At 46.6% G+C, this 20,173-nt stretch overlaps 1 protein-coding gene across 1 annotated transcript; it reads left to right on the top strand.

Moving 5' to 3' along the window:
• Positions 1-8,854: 8,854 nt before the first annotated feature.
• On the top strand, positions 8,855-19,888 carry tmprss7 (transmembrane serine protease 7). The gene is made up of 15 exons (XM_088922243.1): positions 8,855-8,913; positions 8,966-9,159; positions 10,151-10,186; positions 10,694-10,922; positions 11,423-11,547; positions 11,653-11,765; positions 12,004-12,110; positions 13,623-13,759; positions 14,389-14,496; positions 14,991-15,098; positions 15,372-15,488; positions 17,047-17,218; positions 17,672-17,940; positions 18,342-18,478; positions 19,521-19,888. The coding sequence occupies exons 1-15, from the start codon at positions 8,855-8,857 to the stop codon at positions 19,680-19,682; spliced, it is 2,073 nt and encodes a 690-aa protein (XP_088778369.1). The 3' UTR covers positions 19,683-19,888.
• Positions 19,889-20,173: the final 285 nt, after the last annotated feature.

Raw genomic sequence — 20,173 nt, 5'->3', positions numbered from 1 at the left:
TCTGTGGTTTGATGAAACGGGTTTTTAATAATAAGAGACCGAAGAGTAAATGACCACGACAGAAATGGCCTTTCATTGCCAAAAGACTATTAAATGGAGGGAGACAGCCGCAGAAGCAGCACCTAAGATTCTCCTGTATGAATTACAGCATCTCGGACGAAAAGGTCAACGGCGACACGAGTCGGCATGCAACCGACACACGCGAACGCGCCCAGGGTACACGGCGTGGACACGGGAACGAGCGCGCCGCGCTTTCGACGCGCCCGCACTGGCTTCTGGGCCCCGTGATCGCTCTCGCGCCGATCGAGATCCGATCGTCACGTGACAGAGGAATCCCGAGAGCAGAGAGGGCGTCAGAGTCACGTCAAAGCAGACTTTCTGATGACTGCAATTAGCAGGGAAAGCCGAGGGAGAAACAGCTCCGTGAAGTCCCCCCCCCCCCACCTCATTCGTTAGTGCTACGTTTGTGCCGGTTTGTGCTGTTGAAAGTAGCGTTTGTGCTGCTTTCGTTTCCGAAATGTACAGCCTTGTTTTTTCGGGGTCGTGACTCAGCCCCCCTACAATGTCGTAGGGAAACCAAACCGGTCTCATTTCGTTAGTGCTGCGTTTGTGCCGGTGTGTGCCGTTGAAAGTAATTTCCCAGCTGCTTCCCAGCTTCCCAGAGCATGTATCGAGCTTCCCAGTGCACGCGTTTGCTTGTACAATACTAATTTCGTGGGTTTCATACAAGTTTAAAAGCCTCATGAAGGATCAAACAAGATCTTTAGAACTTAATATTTTAATACCTTCGCAGTTTTTATTCTCATGGCTCCTCACTCGATATTACCCTTCGGGCGATTCATTTACTCCAACCTCTGAAACCCCTACGTGCGTGCACGTTCTTCTGGTATGTTATGCTCAAGTCCGCTGAATATTTAAAGACAAGGTAAAAACTCCGTGAAGTTGCCCCCCCCTACAGACAGCACAAACAATTAAACCCACCTCATTCATTAGTGTTACGTTTGTGCCGGTTTGTGTTGTTGAAAGTAGCGTTTGTGCTGCTTTCGTTTCCGAGATATAGCGCCTTGTTTTTCCAGTGATCAAGTGACCATGCACGATGACTTTGACCTCCAGTGACCCCGTCTGCCGAGTTCAAGCGCTCTGTTACAGTTCAGTTCGTACCCTTCACATTGTAAAGACAATCAATATCCATAAACATATGAGCCTCCATAGATGTGATTAACATGACGCATGCCAACAAGTTAACCATCTATGACACAAACCTGTGGTTGTAATGTATGTAAAATCACCGTGATTGTAAGATCTATGGTTTTTATTTTCTAAGGCACGGTTTCCTTTTCTTTCCCTACCGTGACACGCTGTTGCCAAATGCGTAACTGTGGGATACCATCGCGACAAGACCTCCGCAGCATCATGATAGGGACCCCATGTATAACGCATGTACATCGTGGCAGTATATATCACGACTGGCGCCTTGCCTCCATGCCACCCTGGCACCGCTGTCGCAGCAAAGGTCTCATATCAGGACATGATATACCCAGGTAGGACGTGTCGCAACATATGAACTCCATGTTGCGACACTGGGGCAGGGCATTTTGGCCGGGTATTTCATATCGCGATATACGGGCTTCATGTCGCGACATGGGGGCGGGGCATTTTGTCGGGGGTATTTCATATCGCGATATACGGGCTTCATGTCGCGACATGGGGGCGGGGCATTTTGTCGGGATATTTCATATCGCGATATACGGGCTTCATGTCGCGACATGGGGGCGGGGCATTTTGTCGGGGGTATTTCATATCGCGATATACGAGCTTCATGTCGCGACATGGGGGCGGGGCATTTTGTCGGGATATTTCATATCGCGATATATGGGCTTCATGTCGCGACATGGGGCCGGGGCATTTTTGTCGGTGTATTTCATATCGCGATATGCGGGCTTCATGTTGCGATATAGGCGCTGGGGGCGTCTGTCATATCGCGATATGTGGACTCCGTGTCACAACATGGGGGCGGGGGCGTTTTGTCGCGGTATGTCATATTGCGATTTATGGCCAGTGATGCGCCAGTCGCAATGGGTATCGCGATGTGATCGTGATGCGCGCACCTATCGGAGTCGGGAACGCGCTGTGGATGCCATGACATTCTTTGTCTGCTATTCAGTTTTGACCTCAGTGTGACTTCTCTTAGATTGATCAGTAATTGGAAACCAATGGATGTGTTACTGTATATCCAGCGTGTTCATACAGCACACATGGTTAACCGGGGCTACAGCATTTGGACCAAGAAGAACATCCATCACCTGTGTATCTACATGTTCTCGGAACTTCCGCTGTGGCGCTTTACCCAATCAGAGAGTCGATTCTCACTCTTCACCCAATCGCGGCCCGAGCTGTTCGGGGGTTTAGCCAATCACAGGTCTGAGAGCTGTTCAAGCCAGCAGCGCCAGGTGGATCGGCTTGGTTACTGTCAATGAGAATCTATTTTTAAAATGCTTTACTTATTTGCAAAATTACTACATCGGCTTTTTTACACGTCTTTATTGATTCACAATGATCCCGTACTCTTCGAAATAAATACATTTTTTATTTGCGATATAACTGTCTCCGCTGCTTTCTGTAATGAATACATGGTATTTGAACAATTTTAATCGTATGTTCGAGGTAGGGGAAACACCTTCTGCTTTGTACGTAAAAATGAATAGAAATGTAAAGTGTATGATCATTATATTATATTATCGTGCTTTCAATTTTGTTTTTTATTGTTAAATGATATCGATCTAGAAATGTGATATTTTTTGCGATTTTAACACCAGCGACACTGTTACATAGAGATTCATTAACATGGCCGATGATAGTGTTGCCTAAGAAATTAGAAAGAATAACGCTTCTTCTAGTTATAATTTTCAAATAGTTTTTTTTTTCCCTTAAAAATATGAGAAGAACGTCGACCCAAGCTCCTGGCTTTACCTACAGTAGATTAGTGGCGGTCCTGCAGCCGTGAAACGCACTGATATCTACGCGAACCTTTCCAAGAGGATGTTGCGTTGACCAGAGGTGTTCCTTGGTTTGGTACAAAGTGAATTTGTGCAGCAAATAAATTCTTACAGATTATCCTCAGCCCGGAGGCGCAGTGGTTACCATGGCGGACAATTCCGGACCTGGGGTGCTATCTGCGTGGAGTTTGTATCGTCTCCCCGTGTTAGCGTGGGTTTCCTCCGGGTGCTCCAGTTTCCTCCCACAGTCTGAACACAGGCGGGTAGGTTAGCTGGCTTCTGGGAAAACAGGCGCTGGTGTGAGTGTGTGTGTGTGTGTCTGTCTGTGTACTGTGTGTGTTTGTCTGCCCTTCTTTGCGTGCGCCCCATTTCTTGCCGGAGTAATCTAGCGCCTCCTCCGCGACCCTGGTTTGGAAGAAGCGGTTAGAAATCGGATGGTTGGATCTCACATCCCTCTCATCTCCTGAGCTGCAGTGTGCGACCTTGTTCGATAGAGGGCGCGCAAGCGACGATTGGGAATGTGCGACTGTAAGGAAATACCGAATACATAGACCGGGAATTAATTAAATGCGACACATTTTCCGGTTTTTGAGCAGTATAATGCCGTCCGCTAGTGGCGCTCTCATTTTATACAATATTTTTTTGTAAAAAATCAACTATTTCTTTAATGCCGTGTCGAAAAGCTTATTACTAAGAGAATGCGTGTGGAAGATTTAAGTGACGAGAATAATTCCACATTAAAGCAAATTAGGATTTTTAAAGACCATTGAAACAGCAAAACGCGACACTAGACGAGTTAGTTTATTTAAACATTTGGGAAGGATTGGAAAACGTTGCTATTATTTCCTTGTTTGATGTTTTATTTCAGAATTGATTCGACACTACGCTAATATATGATTTCAGCGTGACCTCTTGGCGCGGATTTACATCGAACTGCTTCCAATAAAGCTTAGAGGCGGTTCGGCACGTTTTTCAAGATCGAGATCAAGCCCGGCTGTAATTTAAATACAGAATGATACTTCTCTAAAAGGCACGGCATGAAAGGCGAAATATCACAGATGCTCATGAGCAGATACTGGCTCCCAGTGTCGAGGTGATATTCCTCGTACGTAAGGAGTTCCTTTTTCGAAATGATACCTGATGACAGATACAATACAAATTCGCTTTCTCCCTTGTAACAGAAAACTCAGTATAAACAGTTATTTTACGCAATGGTACGTTTAGTCACAACAGCGGGGCTTTTTTTAAAGGAAATATTGATTAAAAATAATATCCGATGAAGTTTGTCTCCCGTTTCAAAATTCCTGGGAACGGAAATGTCGCTATAAATGAATTTATGGCTTCGCTGAACACCCCTAAACTTCAAATGCTGAACACGGCAGCTGAAGACGAATCATCTTCAAACGCCGACTGAAACAACGATAAAAAATGTAAGACTGATGAATGGGATTTAGTGTACGATGTAGTAAATTTAGTGTACGATGCACAGGGGGCAACCTGCCTCTCCGCTAAACCCTGCCTTCACATAATCCCCAAAAGGTCAATACTGGAGCAGCTCTCTAAAAAAATCGCAGTTGCCACGAAAAAAAACAAACAAACCCCACCAAGAGATCTGTGTAGTTTGGCCGAACCTTTTACTTCGGCGTGGCCGCGGATCCAAGACCACAGTCCTGCCCGCAGACTCATCTCCCTCTGGAAGAAGATACAGTTACAGGTGGTTCCTGCCTGTCACAACCTGATACTTTCCGTGTTCGAGCCGGACCGCCAGTTCTTTTCAAAACGGCGCAGGGAAGCCGGTGGGAGGAAGCTCCTTTTTTTTTTTTGCGGGATGATGTTTTCTGTGATCTCTCCACCTTGTTCGGTTTCCACGCACGAAGATCCCGCGTCCTCAGAGACTCTTTGCTGAAGCTCCCGCCAAGGCAGCCTCAGGATGGCGACGGAAAGTGGACACATCGGCCGGTCAAGCGCAGGAGACAATCTCAGTGTAAGTGCAGCACCGTGCAGACGAGTCCGACCGCGCCCCAGGCCCACCAACAGCACGAACCTGGCGAGGTTAAAATTCTTCTTCGTTTTCCTTTAACGCAAAACAGTTTGAAACCAGTTTCGTGCTAATAGCGCTTAATTCTTCGGGTGATTGTACATGTTGCGATACCCCCAGTGATTACTGTAGATCAGGGTAAGAGTGCCCTGTTCTGCTTTTAAATAGTTATAAAAATGGTTTTGATTTTTTTTTTATATTGTCATAACGTAATTGACGTATTAACCTTAACAGCAATTAAGACTCAGATTGTGATCTTAATATCGTATTTATTTATATTTATATCGCATTTATTTATGGGAAATTCAGGCAATTTAGACGAGCGGTTTACAAATTTAAATTCTGTTTTAGGATATTTTTTATGTTACTTTGGGTCCCCCGATGTGATGACCCCTATAGTCTGTTCGGCATTGCTGGGGTGTGTTCAAAACGTCTTCAGCATGAGCAGCAGCATCTGAACCTGCTAGCAAACGACAAAAAAAAACCAATCATGTTGGTCATTGTCACAGCCTTTAAATGCCATTTTGTAATCTGGGCTCTATGCTGTAAAAGCAAGCACTCGGCAGTGACTGTGTCCCGTGTCGCTGTCTCTATGGATTCCTTGCTGTGGGTCGGCAACAACCACGACGGGCTCCTACTCGCCCGCCAGTGTCATGGTTTGGGGAGAAAAGTATCTGGAATATCTGGTTACATCATACTGGAGGTGCTGGGCTATAGAAGCGGGGTGGAATGACACCACAATTAATTATTGAGAAAGTTCCCTGTAACGCAATACGCATTGACGCATTCACGACCCTGCGTTTGGGCGCTAGATCACCGACGTGTCTGTGGAAGTGGCGACCGTGGACGCCAGGCTGTCACGCAGGAGACACCGCCGGGGACACGGGAAAGGCAAGCGGAAGTCCAAATCCAAGCGGAAGAGGGCGCGGAAGAAGAGGGCTCTGTGGAACCTGCAGGCCTTGGCCGTGCTGCTCACCCTGGTGGTGTTTGTCGTCGTGACCGTCACCTGGACGCTGCTGTGGCTGTTCATCTGTAAGTGGGTGTGGATTTGCATGTGTCTGTAATAATAATGTAACGCAATGGGGGCTCAGGCGGGCGCCCTTGCCGCATTAGGTCGGCCCCGCACCGTCGGGGGCTCGAACCCGGGACTCCCGCGTCGCTCAGCAGGGACCCAGCCCGGTGAGCTAATGACAGATCTCTCTACAGCCCAGTAGCTGTAGTCCTGCTATCACAGGGAAGGGCGGTGACGTCACCTGCTCTGGTAAGCCGGCTCTTACACAGTACCTGTCGGCCGTAAGCGTTACACTAATAATTGCTTACGCTTTTCTGGACACTCTCAAAGCGCTTTACAGGCAATGGGGATCCCCCTCCACCACCGCCAGTGTGCAGCCCCACCTGGATGATGCACCAATCCGCTCCCCACACACCAGCTCTCAGTGGGGAGGAGAGCAGAGTGATGGAGCCAGTTCAGAGATATGCTGCTGTCCCGCGGCAACGTGTCTCTGCGTGCTGCTAAGCGGAGCGGCCGAGAGGTCACCCCCAGCACGCCACGCCACGAAATGAGACTCTCGCCGGCCTGAATGCCGAACTCCACCATACAGTGTGTGGCACGGCTGCATCGTTTCGCGCTTCAGCCGTCACACTGTTGACATGAAACGTCACACAAATGACAGTCGTGCCTCAAGTGCCAGTAAGCAATATCACACGGGGCTCATATTTGCACAAGTTGATACATGGTTTTATATTGTTACAGTTCTGTAGAACTAAAAATGTACAACAAAAAACCTCATACTTAACGTGAATATTTTGGAGTATTTTGAGGGGATAAAGGATTTCAGCTTATTGTTCCTCCTCAAACACAGCTCCTGTTAGTGTTTCCGCTACCTACCGTAACCTCTGCTGCTAATCGAATTGAAGCAGCAGCACGAAAAGACTGAAAGATTCTAAAAAAGTTCACACAATCATCGCATCAGCTGAGCACTTCAGACGAAAACGAAGGCATAGCAGACCCCTCCACCTGTTATCGTATCCTCAGGAGGACTCGATGTAAACAGAACCGGAGCACCGCCGTCCCTTATCCGTGCTTGTCTTGCAGTTCGCAGAGAGAGCAACAGTGGGGTGTATTTTGCCGGGATGTTCCGAGTGGCCGACATTGAATTTATCCCAGAGTACAGACACACAGATTCGACCGAGTTCATTTCCATGGCTAACACGATTGAGCATGTGGTAAGCTACAGAACGATCTGTTTTGGGGAGAAAGGACATTTTCTTGTGAGCGAGTGGGTTCGGTGTGTGCTACCTTGACTGAGATCGTTACCTTATTACTTGTTTGTTTTTTCCCTCATGCTGTTTCTACTGCCGCGAGTCCACGATTAATTGAATAACAATAATAATGATAATAGGACCATTGGCAATAATAGAAGCGACAGTATTAAATGATCCCAATAATAGTATAATTTATATTACAAAACTGTCTTTCCAAAACCCTGTTCATACAGAAAGTTGGAACTGAAATACCCCAGACCGTTTTCCTAACTGCATCAATTATATTGTCTCAGTGGCAGTTTTATGCAGATTTCTGAAGCCTCACAATTGTCCTTAAATAAAAAAAAATCAACTGTTACTTGTGCGCCCTCCGGTGTACACATTTGAAATTGCAGCCTGAAGTCAGTCCAGGTTTTGACCATCATTTACAGTACACAATTCATATTATTTAAACCCGGTGATAAATCATTGGAAATTTCACATGTAGATGAAAATATTGTAGTTATTTAATTTTATTTAAAAATAAATATGTTTGCCTGTAAAAAGCAGTGAAGAGGTAGGCTATGATTTGAGAAATGGCAGGAATTTGTTGTGCATTTTGCTCCGAATTGTTCACAAATTTAAATAAATAGTGATAACACTCTTATGTTTCAGAACAAGTTCAAAATAATATTGTTCTTTAAAACAGTTAAAAAGAAATGTTTTCTAAACACTTTTACCTGAATTCTAATTAAATTAATCAAATAATATAATTCAAATTCATTGATTAATTATCAATCATTAATATCACGTAATACCCTAAGAAATTATTTTAGGAATTTGTAGCATCTGTTCAGGTAAACAAACCCAACAGATAGCTGTTGGAAAAACTTGGGACCAGCTGGGAAAATGTAATTATCCTGTTTTGGGATGAACAGTATAAACCCAGGTTTTAATCTGATTAAACGAAGACCAGTTTCTTTCCTTTCTGGACCTGTCAGAGCTGTAGAGCTCTCTGAGAAATGTACAGCTGCTTGAAGATATCAGGTCAGTTTTGTTGAAAACGCTAATACAGTTTTTCATCTTTTTTTTTGGGATAGGTGAATAGTGTGTACAAGACATCAACAGTGTCCAAACTGTACCGACAGTCTCTCATATCAGACCTCAGGTAATGGACTCTTCAGCTGCAGTGAAAGAAATGTTATTCGTGATTAAACATTCGTACCCAATAAGATTGATGAGGAGGGCTGTTAATTACCCATAAATCCAAGGATCTCTTCCAGATGACTCTTGAAATGAGCCAGTAAATCAGTGTCTTTGAAGTGTGTCAGTCAATAAACAGTTACCCCCTTCAAAGAAGTACGGTATATATTTCTCCACAGGCGATGGGGACCTGTTAGATGGCTGAATCACCAGAACCGTTTGGTAAAGTTTCATTATGGAGTGTGATAGTTAAAGAGCCGATCTGCGTTCGTACCGGGGGGTCGTTTTGAATGTTGTTGCCATCCGAACGCAGAATAAACCGCGGGCCGGTCTGGGAACAGAGGATCCCGGTTTCGGGAAACGGCTGGGCGGGATGCCTGGCAGTCAAGCGGACGAGGGAAGGGGGGGCGGGGTCTCACTGGCAGAGCTGCGGTGCGGGAGAGCCGCCGCCGTGTTAATCCGAGGTGTGCGCGCTGCTCTCCAGTCACAACAATAAGGGCGGTGTCCTGGTGCACTTCTGGATGGTGTTCGTGGTGCCCGGCGTGAAGAGCAGCGCGGTGTGTGAGGAGTGCGTGAGCGCCATCCTCAGGGACTCTGTGCACACCAGTCTGGTCAACCGCACGTCCGTGGGCTTCCTGTCCGGCCTGCCTGTGGACATCGACTCCATCGTGGTCAACAGTAAGGGCAAAGCCGGCGTTCTGAGCAATGAGGGTCAACAGGTCTTCTTGCTCTGCATTTATCACAAACAATCCTGCTTCATCCATTATATAAACTGCCATATTTCAGAACCGATGTTTTATGTATGTCTTTAACTCCCGAATATGAGGATAGTTAAAAACGCGAGGAGACCGCTCTGCCTCTCTCGCTACTACATTGTTTGTCTTGTAGCTAATTGATTCCCAGACTCATCCTCCCAGTTCTTGAAAGAAGCCAGGACATCAGCTTTGATGGACTGGCTGAGCAGCTTGTTTCATACTCACAGCCTTCTGCATGAAGAAGTGCCTGCTGTTCGCAGTTTCTAATGTCCGTAGTTTCCATTTGTGTCTTTAGGTTTGTTTTTCACTTTTTATTCTGAAAACGTCTGCTGGATTGATCTCTGTCAATGCCTGTAATATCTGTGTCAGGTCCCTTCATAGTCATCTCTATTGAAGAAGTTCAGTTCCTTTAGCCTGGCAGTGCAGGGCATTCCTTTAAGCCTGTGAATGTGCTGATTCCAGAGCAGCAATACAGTATTTTACTGGTGCATTATACAGTTTTAATATAACATCTCTAGACTTTATACTAGAAATCCTAACATACTGTTTGCCTTTCTTCCCCACATTGTTTTAAAGATGGAGATGACTTGTCTACATAAACATGAAAAAATCTCATAAGTAACCTCTTCAGGCTTGATGACTAATATTTGTAATTTATGTTTTTTTCTACCTGCATGCAACACCTTGCACATATCTGCATTAAATATCATCTGCTGTGTTTTTGCCCAATCCTATATTTGCTCTACGTACTTTTGAATTTCATGCATGAACTTGATTAGTCTGCTAACTAAGACTCCAGATCATATAGAGTAGCAGTACCTAATACTGATCCCTGTGGTACACCATTAATACTTTTGATTGAGAATCTTAACCTCTGCATTGTTTTATTTCTGTTCTTAATCACTGGGCTGCAGCTGCCTTGAGGTCAGATTACACTGCCATAGAGACAGGTACGGCAGGGGGTGAGCAGGCTGTGCTGGGCTGTACTGTTTGTGTGGGGCTGGTGTGTATCAGCTGAACACAGACACAGGCAGCTGGCTGGAGCTTCTTTCTGCATGCTGGATATTTTTTCTATTCCCTGTAACTGATGGCGACAGCTTGTGTGTTATTGTTTCTGCATAATAGACACCTTGACTCCGGTGACATGTGACTGGCGAGAGCTTTGAACTTTCAAACCTCTGAATAAACCAATTTACTTGTGTGAGTGTGTTAGCTGCCTAAAATGTGACACATTTCATTTCGGATAGATGCTGTTTTACGTGAGCAAAATACTAATGCTTGACAGTACACAAAGGACAATCTACTAGTTTTTGAGACCGAGCCATTGAATAGCTGAAAGGGGGCATTGTTCTAAGTGATATATATGAATAAATACCCATAAAGTTCATTTGAAAAGTTAAACATGTTCTCAATCTTGTACTCTGGCCCACAATGTGGTATTGCATGTTTCCTTCCAGACTCGAAGTGTATAGATGACTTGTACGCAAGCCAGCCTGGTGTGAAGATCTCCCTAAGTGTCTCCTCTTTCTGGGGAAGGTCCAGCTGTCACATGAAGCTCACGGCCGTGCTGGGCTCCCTCATTCGGCTGACCGTCCACTCCTTTCAGATAGAGGCCAGCGACTGCGTCACGGACTCGCTCACAGTATACGACTCCCTCGTGCCCATCAGGAGCAAGGCCTTGTATAAGTACGCCCACAGCCGCGTCAATAATCACTAAAGAGAGGGCAGGCAAATAATAAGCGTTGTTGTGTCTGTGGTCTCCAGCTGATTCAAGCACAACAGTTTATGTCCAATAATCTCATCATTGTTGAAGCTTGAGCGCTTTTAGAAATCGCTGTATCTGTTATTTCCTAAAACTTTATATTTTCATTCACATGAACAAATATGACATTATCAATCCTAACAAATGTATACTTGTCATTTAGCTCCTGTTCTTCCGTGCACAGCCGCACAGCTGTACATGGGTAAAGGCTCTTGGGAAGTCTTTGATCCTGAAAAAACAGCCAATACTCAGAGCTCAGTGTGTAGTATTCAAGGCTTCTAGTTCTCTCATATTCTACAGTAGTGTTACTTACAACAGTGAGATTTGGACTGAGAGGAGAGATGTACATAGTTCTGGCTGAGAGGGGTGGCACTGTGAGAGTGCTTGTTAAATTGTTTCTTGTCCCTGTCACATGGTTTTCCAGGTTTTGTCAGCCTCCGAATGCGGCCATCTCCCTGGTTTCCACTGGGAATGTGATGCTCCTGGCTTTCAGGCTGGGGCAAGGAAGCAAGAGTTTCCGCGGACACTATGAGGCCATTTCTGAGGAAAGTACGTCGCCGGTGCCGTCTCTCTCTAAGCTCCGCTGGAAAGAGGGGGGATTCTGTATGGGTGTGTTTGAACAGCAGGCCTCAGGATGTCTTTGTTCCTCCTCAGGGTGCAGCAGCACAGAAGACGTACAGGACCTGGCTGGCTCACAGGGCAAAATCACAAGCCCTTACTATCCCAGCCTCTTTCCTCCAGAGTGTAGCTGCACCTGGGTGTTTCAGGTATCAAGGCTTTACGGAACAGTTTGTTTGCTAAATATACAGCTGCATTTCTCAGTGAAAACCCATTATCTGGGTCAAGATAAGGTTTTGTAAACACACACAAAGATTTTCATATCTTGAAGGCTCCGAGTTGTTATTCTTTTCCCCTCTCTTTCATAACTTTAAAATATTTGTCCTGGCGCTTGAACACAAGGATTTAACAAATATAATATCAAGCCACTTGTTCTCCTCAACACAGGCTCCGATCCAGGGGCTCGGCATCGCGCTGAGGTTTGAGAACTACCTGTTGAAGGAGAAGGATTTAAAAGGCTGTGAGCACGGCTGGTGGAAAATTAATGAAATAATGTGAGTGTTTTTATCAGATTATACTTAATACATTGTTATCAGTTGCTTTAGAGCACACTCATTCAGTGTAAATGCACGCTCTGTGTGTGCTTCACAGTAGTGAAGGAGAAATGTGTCTGTAACTGGAGCATATAAATTAAAACCTTGAAATGATGTTTGAGAGGATAAAACGTTGTGAAGTAAGAAACAGAAAATGTCTGAGAATGTGGCACATTTGCTTTGCAGGGTGACATGCATATGTGTCTGATCTATCCATTCTTTCATCTGTGAGCTCACCTGGTGTTTGTCCTCTGGAAATGAGAGACAAGACATCGGTGTCTGGTGTGTGCTGGCTTGAACAGTTATCAGCTCTGAGCCAGGACAGAATCCGGATCTTTATTGTTATGTGACAGTGTAACAGACAGATTACCATCTCTGGTACTCTGGATGACACAGATCTAATGAAAAGCCTCGTTAAAGATGAAACCCCTTAAACGTTTTACACAGTGCCTTATTTGACACACTTTACTTCTGTTTCCCTTTTCCTAAGGGGAGGATGGGTGCTATTTAAATTTTTAGACTTGAAATGCATGCCCTTTATAAAGCCCATTGTTTTGCAGAAACAGGTCAGGATTAAAATCGAAATTCTCAGTATTTCCAGTTTAGCGTGTGCAGGGTGTTTTGTGTTCACATTTAATAATTTAATAATTTGGAAACTGGAAAACCACTCTAAAGGGTTGATTTAGTTTAACCTCATCTGGAGTGGAGGGAGAGGTACAGTAAGTGTGTGAACATGTGTGTTCTGTGCTTCCAAATGTTAATATTAAACAAAGAACATTTTTTAAAGAATCATGTGTTTCCCGCTCTCCCTTGGTAAGATGAATCCAACTATAATCACATTCCACAGTAGACAAGCAGTGATAGTCTATGGCAGTTAGCCAAGCCAAAGGGTTATTCAAACAATTACCTTGGCTCTCCAGCTTCTCAGTAATACTTTTGTCACGGAGAATGTCCGATTCTTGATAAAAATGTGTGAGACATGTAATAAAGCCGGATAAGAAGAGATTAAGAAGACTGACCGATCTACATTTCCAGGTATATACATGTCTTTCATTTGACCATGACATTCCAGGCCACCACAATGAAGTATTTACATGCCCAGGTGATATGGACGGATTCTCTCCAGGTTAGCGTAATGGATCCTTTCTTCATTGTCAAAGATAAGGGGGATTAGCCCGGTGCCCTTCGAGATGCGCCGCAAGAGTGACTGACAAATTGACGGTCTGTGTGGAGGCCCACAAGTCTGTCAGCACTTTTCCATCATCTGCCTCTCGTGAAGTGGGGGCGCTGAAAGAGGCGAGACCCCACTGCCGCTCTGCTGGAGAAAACCGTAAACCTTTATTCTGAGCACAGGACGAGTGCAGAACGTCAAAAAAACAAAATGGCTTATGCGTTTCTGCTTATGACAGTGCCCCTGGCTTGGTAAGGAACCTTGTTTCCTAACGTTCCTGACATGTTTCCCTGCTTCTTTAGATACTGTGGGAGCTATATAGATCACCCGACAGTGTTCCGCGCCGCCAACCCGAAGACGGAAATCGAGTTTCGCTGCAGCTCAAAGTTTTCAGACCCTCCTTTCACAGCTGAATACGGCAGCTATAACATCAGCCAGCGTAAGAACACGCCCTACAAAAAAACCAAAACAAAACATAAAGTCCTTACTGTGGCATTGTGGTGCAGTGGTCAGCATTGCTGCCTCGCAATGCTGGGCCCTGGGTTCAATTCCAGCCCTGAGGTGGTGGTGTGTGTGTGTGTGTTCTCCTCGTGTTTACTTGGATCTCCTCCAGGTGGTTCAGTTTCCTCCCCCAGTCCAAAGACATGCTGGTGGGTTAGTGGCCTTCTGGGAAGATTGGCCCTGGCGTGTATGTGTGTGTGTGTTTGTCTGTGTGTGCCCTGCGATGGACTGATGTCCTGTCCAGGGTGAATCCTGCCTTGGGCCCGTTGCTTGCTGGGATAGGCTCTGGCTCCTCCACAACCCTGCATTGGAAGAAGCGGTTTGAAAATGGGGGGGGGGGGGACAGATGAAGTCCTTAAACAATTCTTGCATTGGGGGTATACAAGATCTCAAAGAATTTTGACAGTTGGGTTTTGTAATAAATACGGCTGTATCTTTGCGCGTTCCTTGGATAATTCATCCCCAAATCCCGTGTCTGTAACAAACGCGCCGCAAGTAACTCACGTTTTTCACGGCCTCTGCTGTAGCGCACGTTGACAGCTGCGCCCCCTGTGTTTGCCCCCCCAGCCTGCCCCAGCGGGTACTTCCTGTGCTCCAGCGGCCTGTGTGTGGAGAGCTGGCGGCGCTGCGACGGCCTGGACGACTGCTTCGACGAGAGCGACGAGCTCTTCTGCCGTGCGTACCACCGCGGAGACTCTGCGTCATCCCCTAAACAGACCCCCCCCCCAAAAAAAAACCCCGCAGAAGGACCAAAACTGCTGTTTTAGAAAGCCGTTATGCTTTTTTTCCCCCTTTGTGTCCGAGTGCCCTATGGAGAAGAGCGCAGTTTGTGTTTTGTGAAAGTTATTTTCTCAACGTTTCAAAGCGAAACCCATCGGATAACAAGAGCAATCTTCCACCCTTCAGTGATAACCCCACTCCCCAACACACGTAGGAACCGCCTGCCAAAGGACTCCCCCCCAAGTTAAGGGGGGGTCACATTACCAAACAATACCAGCCGGCCCGTGGCTGTTTCAGAACCGCGGGGAAAAAAATCACTTGATCTGCAGTTTTAGTTACCGGGAGCTGCTAACAGATGGGTTTTCTTTCTGGAACCTGTCCCTGAAAAAGGCTTGACATGTCAACCGCCAGGAATCTTGGCGTTTATAACGACAGTCGGTCTCTTTCAGCTAATCCATCCAAAGACTGTGATGGCGCCGCTCAGCGCCATCCTTACTTCGCATGCAATGGCGTGAGAGACTGCGAGGATGGAGCGGATGAGGCGAACTGCACTCAGGGTAATCAGGAGTTTAAAGGTATTCCTGTATGCAGTGGCTCATCAGATCTAACTGAATGTGATCGTTCTCTTTTTGTATCGGCAACCCTTCCTATAGCGGCCAGGACAGTACACTTCACCGCAGTTTTTTTCACATTACGATAGCTGTAATATGGCAGTAGCTCCCGCTAAATCCTGTGCTGTTCTACACCGATTTCTCCTCCGTGCATTGAAGTAAAACCCCGTGCCACTTTCAGCAGCGCACGATAATCGCCCCGGTTCTGAACTGTTGCAGAAGTCCCGTGCAGTGACGTCACCTACAAGTGCGGGAGCGGCGCGTGCATCCGCAAGAGGAACGCGAACTGTGACGGAAGCCCGGACTGCGCGGACGGCAGTGACGAAAGATTTTGCGGTGAGCGCGTACGAGTTTAGCAGCCTCAGTTTGACGCACCATCTAGCGGAGATAGAATAACAGGCGCGGGATCTTTTTTTTTTTTTTTTTTTAATTCCAAAGGGCTTGCCAAACGGTAAAACTACATGTCAGTTCTGCCCTTTTGGGGAGCTTCGGGTAATTGATTAAAAAAAATGTACCAAATTACTGTAAATAACACCATCGAAAGTGCCGACACTCCTGAGCCAAGACAGCACGAATCCTGCCTCCTGTCCTGGAATGTGCGAGACACAGGAGTCTACAGTTGCTGGCTTTGTTGTTTTTCTGATCTTGGATTGATTGACATCAAACACACCGACTTAATTGGGGTCCTTGCTTACAGTAATTTTCTGCAATTTTGCCTTATGGACATTCATGTTCACAGAGAGTTTTCACATAGGCCTATGCAGCTGTGATCGCTGAAGCTAAAATGATTATTAATTGCCTACCGTGGAGTATCCAGTGTGTTATGAATTGAGCTTTATATACCCAACAGAAGTTGCGGGACCTCTTGTCTGTGTGTGACTCAGCCCTTCTGGGACTGAGCTGAGTCCATGGGCACCTGGGTCTCTCAAAACTGACATGTGAAACACTGAAAAGTGGCCATTCAAATATTATAATTCGTTATCATTTATTAGAAAATAATACCAGGCAAGAATGAGTTCATTTTGAATTAGTATAATAATAATGCCATCCAGTACTTTTAAAGTTAGTTTATTGTCACAAATGGATAGATCTCAGAACAAACAAACTGGGTTTCATCATTCACCAGTGGATCTCCTATAGTTGCCAGTGAGGCCAGTGGAGCTCCTGTCCTGAGTGTCCAGTGACGCCAGTGGAGCTCCTGTCCTGAATGTCCAGTGAGGCCAGTGGAGCTCCTGTCCTGAGTGTCCAGTGTGGCCAGCAGCGCTCCTGTCCTGAGTGTCCAGTGAGGCCAGTGGAGCTCCTGTCCTGAGTGTCCAGTGTGGCCAGCAGCGCTCCTGTCCTGAGTGTCCAGTGTGGCCAGCGGTGCTCCTGTCCCGAGTGTCCAGTGTGGCCAGCGGTGCTCCTGTCCCGAGTGTCCAGTGTGGCCAGTGGAGCTCCTGTCCTGAGTGTCCAGTGTGGCCAGCGGAGCTCCTGTCCTGAGTGTCCAGTGTGGCCAGCAGCGCTCCTGTACTGAGTGCCCAGATGGCCAGCGGAGCTCCTGTCCTGGGTGTCCAGTGTGGCCAGTGGAGCTCCTGTACGGAGTGTCCAGATGGCCAGTGGAGCTCCTGTCCTGAGTGTCCAGATGGCCAGTGGAGCTCCTGTCCTGAGTGTCCAGTGTGGCCAGTGGAGCTCCTGTCCTGAGTGCCCAGTGTGGCCAGTGGAGCTCCTGTACGTAGTGTCCAGTGTGGCCAGTGGAGCTCCTGTCCTGAGTGTCCAGTGTGGCCAGTGGAGCTCCTGTCCTGAGTGCCCAGATGGCCAGTGGAGCTCTGTGGCAGCCAGGTTCCAGTGCAGCAGCTGTAGCTGTGGGTCAGCAGTGTGCAGTGGGGGCTGTGCTGAATGTGTCGTCTCCTCGCAGCCTGTGGAAGCCCAACCCTGGTGAAGGGCCGCGTGGTGGGGGGCTCCAATGCCCAGGAGGGCGAGTGGCCCTGGCAGGCCAGCATGCACTTTTCTGGCAGCTTCTACTGTGGCGCCTCCATCATCGCGCGGGACTGGCTCCTCTCTGCAGCGCATTGTTACAGCAGAGACAGGTACCCTTGGGTGGCAACAGCAGTAGTAGCTCACGTGGAGGCTGTTTGCAGTAATCTTAATCATTGTACTGTAATCACTAAAAACACAATGCACTGAAAAGATATTGTAAGGAGTAGTCTCACGGATGGTAGATTTTATTTTTTTAACACATTTCTGTTTCTGCCGTACGGATAACATAATAGGTCAGTGCCTCCAAATGAAAAAGGGTGTTATTCTTCCTGATGCAGCAGTGATTGAAAAGATGACCTTAGTTTTGGTTTTACTGCATAGTACAGAATTTTATCTTAAGCAGTTGCACTTCCCAGACACATTCATGTCTGCGCATGTGGCTCTAGTGTATTGAACAGCTGTCACAAGTAACACAGCCACACTGTATTTATTGTACTAGCTAACACCTCGGAGGTGGTAGAGAAGATATGTGCAAAGCCAGCTTTACGGTCTCTGTTGGGCAGGTTGTCTGACCCCCGGTATTGGACAGCTCACCTGGGGATGCGCACTCAGGGCAGTGCCAAATTTGTGGCCGAGATCCGGAGAATCGTGGTGCACGAGTACTACAACGCTCGCAATTTTGACTACGACATCGCCCTCCTGCAGCTGAAGAGCACCTGGCCCGTGTCTCTGGCATCTCACATCCAGCCCATCTGCCTGCCCTCCTCCTCCCAGGCTGTGCTTGCTGGGCAGACCTGCTGGGTGACTGGATGGGGCAGCAAATCGGAAGGAGGTGGGAAAAGAGATCAGAGCTGTGGGTGGATGGTACTCAGCTTTTTCAATCCGGGTTGTTGACTTTGTGTAAGCTAGTCTTGTCCCCTGTGCCTCAGAGAGGTGGGACTGTCTGCACAGCACAGTTCAGCTGTTTTTAGATGCATGATTCCTGGAATTTTCTCAGATCAGTGGATTGATGGGCAAAGCCATTCTAAAAGTTCATAGAGCCATTTGTCTTTGAAGTAACAACTGAATATTGCCTTTTGGATGTGCACCAAAGGTTTAAACCACTTTCAGGAAATCATACTTCGTTAAAAGCTCTGTTTAATGACACAGTTCTTTCTGACTTCTGACTTACTCTTTCTAATTGACAGACAACAACTTGTATCACTCGTTATGTTTTGTTTCTGTTTTGAATAGACAGAGACCTTCCCTCCATCCTCCAGAAAGCAGAGGTTGAAATTATTAGCCAAAGTACTTGCAAGCAGAGATATGGCCTTGTGTCACCACGCATGCTGTGTGCTGGAGCGATGTCTGGGGAGAGGGATGCCTGTCGAGTGAGTCTGCGAGACCCCTGGACAAAATGCAGTGTCTTCAGTGAAAGAAGTAAAACAACTAAGTTACAGAGAGTGTGAATCATCTTTTTCGGTCCGCTCCAGAGCAGGGAGATTTTTGTCTTTTAAATCAGAATGTCCATTCCCTGTTCAGGAAAGACAGGGCTCAACAGAAAATCACTTTCAGAAATATATTTCATTAAAAAAATCCACAAGTGCAGAAGTGTAACTGTTTTAGCAGCTCCCAGTGCAGTCCTCAGAGAGTAGTGTATGAACAATTCTTAATCACCAACATAGCAATGAGTGCTACCCAAGGCTAACAGACTATATGTGACCGGCGCGGTTCCGCGCGGGCTTGTGCCCTCGCCGCTCCACCCCACCGATTCGTCCCGCAACACCTGGGGCGCGAACCCGGGTCTCCAGCATACGGCAACAGGGAACCAGCTGCATGAGCTAAAGGAGACCTCCCCCAGCCCAGGCGGCTGAGGTCCCTGCTACGCGCAGGGAGGGCGATGACGTCACCGTGCCCAAACTAGCTCCGCTACATATACTGTACATGTAGTGATCTAATAACTGACAGACAAGGCTAGTGTGTTTGGACACGCTTTCCATGATGAGTTAGTATTCGAACCTGGTGATTTAGGACAATAAACCTGCCTCATTTAGACCACATTGGTGAGAATTTTTGTAAAAGCCTGAATTTTCATAGAAGCCTGTATTGATTCACCGTGGCACCTATAAGTTACCCTTAAGCTTACCTCAATGACTTTTCTGACAAAATGAGATCTGCAGGTCTGTCAGTGCTTATCTACAGTCATCAGCATTGGGAGTCGAACTCTTGCCCTTCCAGATGGTTGTTGATCTTCCATTAATTGATTGGATGATATGGCCAGTCTGTGGGTTGTACAGAAGACCAGTACTTACATCAGTACTGACCAGTGAGGCCACAGTTGTGCAGTGGCACTGTTTCTCTCACCCACCTGTCCTCTGTCCTGAGTCTAACCGCTGCCAGGTCTCGGCTGACCCTGCTGTGGTCTGTCCGCAGGGCGACTCGGGGGGTCCCCTGTCATGCCGGGAGCCGAGGGGTGGCCACTGGTTTCTCACCGGGATCGTGAGCTGGGGAGCTGGCTGTGGGAGACCCGGATTTCCCGGCGTCTACACCAGAGTGTCCAAATTCGCTTCCTGGATCAACCGTCACATCCTCTGAAGCACATCTGCTGAGGCTGCACATTTATTTATCTATATATCGAACTTTAATTTCTGTGTATTTGGAAATGACAGGGTTCAGTTGTTTTTTTGTGAAGTAAAAGCAATGCACTGTAATTAACAGTGATTATGAATAGGTTTAAATTGTTAGGTCAATTAGTACTGTATTAGTCCTGGAAAAATAAACTATACCTCTGAATGTGCAAATAGCACACAAGGTGCCTTTGTTGGAATATTGCACACAGTGTTTGCATTTTGCCTAATGAAAGCATTCACAATTGTGCATTTGTCCTATGCACAGTGCAGTGCGCTTCACATATACAGCTACATATACAGAGCTGAAGCATATATGGTTAATAACTAATGACATCCAGTGTCTTTCCATCTTCTTAAAAAGCCCCAGGGGTAATTAATAATGTAAAATTTACTACTTTTAAATAAAAATGTGTTTATCCAGAATGCATTGGGTCAGTTATTCTTTTTATGAGTCAA

Source organism: Atractosteus spatula, chromosome 7 (assembly GCF_055471065.1).
Source record: "Atractosteus spatula isolate fAtrSpa1 chromosome 7, fAtrSpa1.hap1, whole genome shotgun sequence".
Taxonomy (NCBI): Eukaryota; Metazoa; Chordata; class Actinopteri; order Semionotiformes; family Lepisosteidae; genus Atractosteus; species Atractosteus spatula.
This window is presented reverse-complemented; position numbering and strand designations above follow the sequence as displayed.

Bases quoted from the DNA above. Each gene is read 5' to 3' on its own strand.
- tmprss7 (XM_088922243.1), top strand. From the start codon at position 8,855: ATGCCTGGCAGTCAAGCGGACGAGGGAAGGGGGGGCGGGGTCTCACTG. The intron at 10,187-10,693 runs GTACGGCAGGGG...GTTTCCTTCCAG, and splicing joins TTACACTGCCATAGAGACAG to ACTCGAAGTGTATAGATGAC. The intron at 15,489-17,046 runs GTGAGCGCGTAC...GTCTCCTCGCAG, and splicing joins CAGTGACGAAAGATTTTGCG to CCTGTGGAAGCCCAACCCTG.